The sequence below is a fragment of the Capsicum annuum genome, chromosome 12, assembly GCF_002878395.1.
Source record: "Capsicum annuum cultivar UCD-10X-F1 chromosome 12, UCD10Xv1.1, whole genome shotgun sequence".
Taxonomy (NCBI): domain Eukaryota; kingdom Viridiplantae; phylum Streptophyta; class Magnoliopsida; order Solanales; family Solanaceae; genus Capsicum; species Capsicum annuum.
This window is the reverse complement of record NC_061122.1, coordinates 3,856,751-3,863,695: the sequence shown is the minus strand read 5'-3', so window position 1 is coordinate 3,863,695 and position 6,945 is coordinate 3,856,751. Positions and strand designations below refer to the sequence as shown.

The 6,945-nt window shown below is 36.9% G+C and overlaps 2 protein-coding genes and 1 pseudogene across 2 annotated transcripts; all 3 read right to left on the bottom strand.

Annotated features, from left to right (window-relative positions):
* Positions 1-1,529: 1,529 nt before the first annotated feature.
* Positions 1,530-2,641, bottom strand: LOC124889270. Its single transcript, XM_047400585.1, has 2 exons — positions 2,540-2,641; positions 1,530-1,915 (listed from the first exon to the last, which is right to left on the bottom strand). Exons 1-2 carry the CDS (start codon positions 2,610-2,612, stop codon positions 1,653-1,655), a joined length of 336 nt encoding a protein of 111 aa, XP_047256541.1. The 5' UTR covers positions 2,613-2,641; the 3' UTR covers positions 1,530-1,652.
* Positions 1,530-3,593, bottom strand: LOC124889393 (TMV resistance protein N-like). The gene is made up of 2 exons (XM_047401049.1): positions 3,587-3,593; positions 1,530-3,539 (listed from the first exon to the last, which is right to left on the bottom strand). The coding sequence occupies exons 1-2, from the start codon at positions 3,591-3,593 to the stop codon at positions 2,647-2,649; spliced, it is 900 nt and encodes a 299-aa protein (XP_047257005.1). The 3' UTR covers positions 1,530-2,646.
* Positions 3,445-6,945, bottom strand: part of LOC107870510 — a 30,174-nt pseudogene continuing 26,673 nt past the window's right edge.

Below are 6,945 nucleotides of genomic sequence, written 5' to 3'. Positions count from 1 at the left end.
ATCAATAATTAGAAACTAGAACATCCAAATTTGAGCTTAATTATCACGTGAACAGTAACTAGGGTGACGTGGCAGCATGTCAATGGCCGCGGGTCCACATAAATAGTTCATCAACTTGAAGTCTTAGTCCCCTTAGATCTTTTGTAATGGATGACTTGTTATTGGGATGGAAAACATAAAGTGTTGTAACATTTTTCAAACCCCCCTTTTTTTCTTTTTTTTTTTCAAACTCAAAAGGTGATGTTTGACCTCACTAGGCCCACAAGACAAGGTTCCTTGTTTTAAGGAAAAGTGGTTGTCAAGTCTTGAAAAGGTGATGTTGGCAAGTCTTCTCACAAACAATTTTCAATTTTGTCTTACAACCTTTTTGAGTCTATTTATCTTTATAGAAGTTAAGACATAAGATGAGGAGAAGTTTAGGATGAACACAACATCAACACCTTCAAGAACACAATAACAATACACCACAATAGTCACTTCCAAGGTTTTTTTTTTTCACAACACAATTCTCTTTTTTCATTAAGCTCAACTTTAGATTTAGACACCCTTTGTGTTGATGAGAAAGAAACCAACACAAGAAACAACTAAACAAGTAAAACTTTTATAGATCTACAACCAATTTTTTTACCAAAATGTTCAAGAACACACTTTTTGGTAAGAGCTTTCCAAGATTGTTTTTGTAAGAACAAAACCTAGCCTTGAGCTTTGATACCAAATGATACAATGCTAAGTGTGTATCAAGAGATTCCAACCAACACAAGAACAACAGGATGAACAACAAAGTGCTAGTGAATCGAAAAATGGCCACACACGACTTCACTAGGCTTGCAACACTTGTTTGAACTAGAAAAGTGAGTTTAACAACAAGAACAACAAAGACAATATTGCTAGTGAATCGAAAGAGCCCCACACGACTTCACTAGACTTTTATATTCAACAACACAATGTTAACAAGATTTACAAAGAAAGAGATAGAAACTTGACACACAATATTCATTAATCTAAGAACCCTAACAAGAGAAAGGACCCTAAGACTAATAAATATCAATACCAAGTTCTTACTTGGACCAAGAGGAACTCAAAGAACCTCAAGAACCTAGTTTCTCGCCAAGATGCAACACTAGTATCACTCTACTAGTGAGAATTTGGTTTTGGCCTCTCCAAATGATGAGAAAGAGAAGTCAAAAATTTACAAGTCTTTGTTTCTTGAATAATAGGAATGAACTAAAGCAAGACTAGCCCTATTACATGGCTTATATAGTCACTTAGAAAGAAGGGACAAAGACCAAATTACCCTTGACATTTAAGTGGGTGGGTTTGGGGGGTCTTGGTGGGCCTCTTTACATTTTATTAAATATAGGCCCTTAGATGGGCTCACAAGGGCCTCACACATGGCCAAGAATGTGAACAAGGCTTGGAGTCGTTGCAACTCATGGGCTTGGCTTCGTGTGAAAGGTCTCGAGCTAGGAATTCCCGTATCAGTAAGCTGTAAATGCTCTATATCCCGTCAAATCACCTCCCTCCAAAAGTCCAAAAACCAATAATGCTCATCCCTCCAAAAGAAAATCCAATAGTAATTTGACTCAGTTATTTCCAGCATTAGTGTTTCTATAGCTATGTACATGTTCATCTTGTTTGATTCTAATTCAATGCTATGTCACACAACTCTTATTCTGAGATAACAAAACTGTACTTTGTATTGCTACTACACGCAGATTTGACAGTGGATCAGACGCAATAAAGAAGTATGCTACTTCGGTAGAACTTGGTGGTGGCGGAGAAAGTATTTGAGCTCTACATCCTGATGGAAGAATAGTTGCTCTATCAGTGGAGGTACGTCTGATTACTGGAAATGCTTCTCCTTTGCTCCGGTTGCTTTTTGATGCAACATACCATCTTCGCTTCTCAGTTTGCACTGCAAAAGTAATCCAAAACCAGAGTAAAGATATTGTTAGAACCACTTACAAGTAATCCAAATAAGGAGCCAGTTAACTTATAAAAAGAAGTTACTTTTACTGGCATCAAATCTAAGTTTTTAGATTATTCACTTTGATAGGAAAAACCAGTGGAATATCAAGGATTTTTCGTTCTTCTTTTTTGTGACTGTATTAGTATTGTCTGCACTTCTTAAGATCTTTTCAAAACTGCAGCATAAATTTCTGGCATCCATTATTTAAATAGTGGCTTTTACATCATCGTAAGACAAGGTGGGGAATCAATTGAAAAATTCACCGACGATATGCAAATCACCCATCAATGAGCTCCCTAAAAGGGGGAAAGAAGAAAGAATCATAAGAATATAGCAAATAGTCGAGACCACAATTTCACTAACAACAAGAAAAAGAAAACAAGTCAAACTTCTTGTTAGTCTTTAACTTACCTTGGTTAATCCAACATAAATGGAGACAAGATAAAATGTAAATCATTCATTGACGAGCTCCTGTCAATAGAGGAAACAAAGAGGGAAAAAGAAAGAAAAAATTGATCGGTTTTGGGAGAAGACTTTGCAGCTAACTACAAAAAGAAAACAAGTACTTACTTTGCAGCTCATGGTGACCTTTGTTTCTTAGAAGAGGAGCAATTGGCTTCGTCATGGTGCTCACTATCATCATATCATCATTATTTTCCCTTTTTTCGCAACAAGGCCTAAACCATTAGTTCATCTTTATACAGCAAACGGAATTCATACTCTTCTTTCTTGGAGAAAGATAACATGATGTGCCCATAGTCGTTTGGTGTTTTTCCATTTGCCGTAGAAATATCCCACAAACCGGTAAAAGGTATCAAGAAAAAATGAATACAAGGAAGTTTTATAGCGTATTCTGAATGGTTGGATAAGACAAGTTTCCGGGTGATACACGACATCCCATCATCATCATATAAGGGAATCAAGTGAGCTGTGATGTCGGTTAATATGCCATGGTAACATACAGCAAACCCCAAGAAGCTATCATGTATGTACCAATTCTCAGGCAAATTGACTGACACACCATCAATTCCCTGGTATGGGAACGTTGGCATCCCATGCCACCGCCGACCTGTAATCACTCTTAGTGACAAGGAATCTGAAGCAGAGATGTCATGCTGCACTAATGAGATATTCTGAAATAGCGAATTACAGATCCAATAATTTGTCCAATCTGCTTCTATTGTATCTAATAGAACTGGAAATTCTGGCAGCCGTGTAAGCCTCTTGCAATGTGATAAGTCCAAACACCGAAGAGCACCAAGTTCGGCTATTCTTCGAGGCAAATGCCCAAAATTATTTCCACTGAGATTCAACTCTTTCAAAGAGGATAAGCATCCAATGTCATCTGGAAGCTCTCCATCTATTAGATTGCAGTAACTGAGATTCAAAGCCTCCAAGTTTTTCATCCCCACGATAAGTTCAAAATTAATCTTCTTGCAATGTGATAATCCCAAGAATCGAAGAGCACTAAGTTGGGCTATGCTTTGAGGAAAATACTCAAAATTATTTCCGCTAAGTGTTAACTCTTCCAAAGAATGTAAGCATCCAATGTCTTTCAGAAGTCCTCCATCTATTAGATTGCAGAAACTCAGATTCAGAATTTCCAAGGAGCGTAACCCTTCATTCACCCGAGGAAACACAAATAACACTCCCTGAGTTAGGTACTCAATAGAACAGGGCTTCATTTTGTTTTTTTTCAAAACTCAAGAATTTAAGCTTGTTCAAGCGGATGATGGAAGATGGAGGTCTTGAAATTAAAGTCTGTCTAGCATCAAGCTCCTCCAAGTTTTCTAAATTACCTATCTCTTCTGGCAAGCTTTCAACTTTAAAGCAGTAGGACATATCCAGCTTCACCAAACATTTCAACTTGCAAATGCTGCTAGGAAGAGCTACAAGATTTTCCATATTACCCAAGTGGAGCTCTCCCTGAGTTAGGTACTCAATAGAAGAGGGCTTCACTTTTCCCATCACTTCTGGAAATATCTCTAAACTAGAGCAAAACTCCAGATTCAGATATTCAAGAGATTCCCCACTAACACATGGAAACCTCTCAAGGCTTTCACAATTATACAAATATAATTGGATGAGTTTTCTGCAATTTCCCAGGGAATGGTGAACCTCTTTAAGACTCTTACATGACTGCAAATACAAATGCTCCAAATTTGGCATCCCACTGAAATCTGGTGTTTGCATCAGGTTTTGTGAGTCGCTGAGATCTAGCCTTCGTAGACAAGGGAAACGCTGCAATTCAGGACACACAACAACAAATATTTCTTATTATACATAAAAAGGCATAATACGTAGACATTCAAAGTTCCAACTTTGAGTATGTAGTAATTAAACTAGATAGTAGTACACTTCCTGTAGAAGAAGAAGAAGAGGGAGTACAGATTTAGGAAGAAGCAGGAGAAAGAAGTAAAGAAGAGATTAAGATCATTAGAGATAGAAGAGTAGAGTTGTATATTCATCATGATCATTCAATGTACACTTGACTTCTATATATAGACTTGTTTATGAGCTAACCAACTAACTACCTAGCCGCTAAACTGTCCATGCCAAAAAAACAGATATAACAGAAAATTGAAAATTACTCTTTCTTCATTGTTCTGCTGCATTCTTTATATATTCAACACTCCCCCTCAAGCTAGGAAGGTGTGAAGATGTCACAAATTCCTAGCTCGGCATTGAGATGAACTTGTTGTGCTCTTGTCAGCCCCTTAGTTAGCATGTCTGCAGGTTGATCTTGAGTTGGAGTATAGTGAGTTCAGATTTTCCCTTGAACAAGTTTTTCTTAATAAAGAAGCAATCAATATCAGTATGTTTATCCTCCCATGATATTTTGGATTTGTTGTTATTTGTAGAGCAGACTTGCTATCACTGAATACATCCACAGGTAGCACACTTCACTTCCAACTTCCTTCATTAGACCTAGAATTCATATAAACTCTGTTGTTACTGCTGCAAGACTTCTAAATTCTGCCTCAGCTGAGCTCTTGCAAACATTAGTTTGTTTCTTTGATTTCTAGGATACTATTGATTCTCCAACCTTCACAAAATATCCAGTTACAGATCTTCTAGTTTGAAGACAGGATGCTACATCACAATAAGCACTCACTCTATCATTTGTATCACTAGACAACATCTGGTTGATTTTTAACATACTTCACAACTCTAAGTGTTACCTCCACGTGTGACTTCTTAGGATCTTGAAGAAACTGACTTAATGTTTGAACACAAAAGGCTATGTCTAGTCTTTTCATAGTTAAATAAACAACTTACTAATCAATTTCTGACAAGCAACTTGATTTGCTGGTGGTAGACTATCCTCGCTTGACATACTAATCAAACTGTTAGATGTTAGTTTGATGTTATAGTCCATTGGAGTAGCTGCAAGCTTGGCTGTTGTTAAGCCTAACTTAGATAGTAATTCCAATGCATATTTTATTTGGTGCATTAATATCCCTTTATCAAATCTTACAAATTCTATTCCAAGGAAAAATCTCAGCTCACCTCGATTTTTCATCCTAAAGTTTTGATGTAGAATTGCCTTAGTTTCTTCTATCAGTTTTAGACCGTCTCCTATGATCAGTATGTCATCAACATGTACTAGCACCAGAGTGACTCCTTATGATGTCTTTCTAATGTATAAGGATGGATCATATTGATTCTAAGTGAATTGAGATCTTAGCAATACCTCTGATAACTTTGTATTCCTCTGTCTTTGGTGCTTGCAACTAATAGAATTCTTTCCTTTAGGCAGAGTAAAAATCTCCCAAGAATGATGGAATTTAAAGCTTCTATCTCATTTTTCATTGCTTCCACCCATCTAGGATTTTTATAGGCCTTAGAGTAACTTGTAGGTTCAGTAACACATGAAGTTTTCAGCACATAGCTATTATAGGATGATGAGAGTTTATCATATGACACATGATTAGCAGAGCATGAGGTGCTTTCTTTGTAATTTTGGAAACAAAGTCATTCATCCATACTGGCATCTTTCTACCTCTAGTTGATATTCTTTGATCCTGAGGTGCAGAAGTCTGAGTTATGGACTGTGAATGGGTAGGAACAACCTACTGTTGCTGCTCTTACTGATTATCTGACTTAGGAGCCCCTTGATCTCTAGTTGATCTTCTTTGATACACCTGAGTTATAGCCTATGATTGTGCAGGAGTAGGATGACCTCTAGTTGGTCTTCTTTAATATACTAGAGTTATAGACTGTGCAGGAGTAGGAACAACCTGCAGTTGCTGCTCATGCTGATTAACTGAATCAGGAACCCCTTGAGGTGACCTAGTTACTGGAATTTACAGAGATGTCCCAGCATCACCTATCACTAGATATTGGTCTTCCAAAGGAAAAATATGATGAGGTGACTGAGTTTGATTCTTGAGCAGTTTAAATGGAAATATATCTTCCCTAAATGACACATCTCCACTCAAAGAGAAGATGTTAGAAGACATATCATATATCTGATATCTGACTGCTAGAGTACCCCATCAAGACACTTGCTCTTGCTCTAGTCATGAGCTTATCATGTTCATTAAACACTTTGACATAGCACGGACATCACATTACCCTTAGATGATCACAAGTTGGCCTTTTAACATATAGCTTCTCATAAGGAGTTAAAAATGAATGATTGAACTATGCAATCTATTGATGATATACACTGCAATTAGGACACAATAACCCAGAATCTTATTGAAATTTCAGCCTGAAACTTGATAGCTTTTGTCACCTCTATATTGTGTCTATATTTTCTCTCAGCAACACCATTTTGCTAGGAGAATATGAACATGTAGTTTGATGGATTATACCATTATCTTGGAACAACTTTTGTCATAATGAGTTGATAAACTCAATACTTTATCAGTCTTGGCCCTTTGAAAGTCTTCTCAAACTGAGTCTTGACGTATACAAGGAACTGTTGTATTTGAATAAAAATATCTGATTTAAGCTTTCACAAAAATATC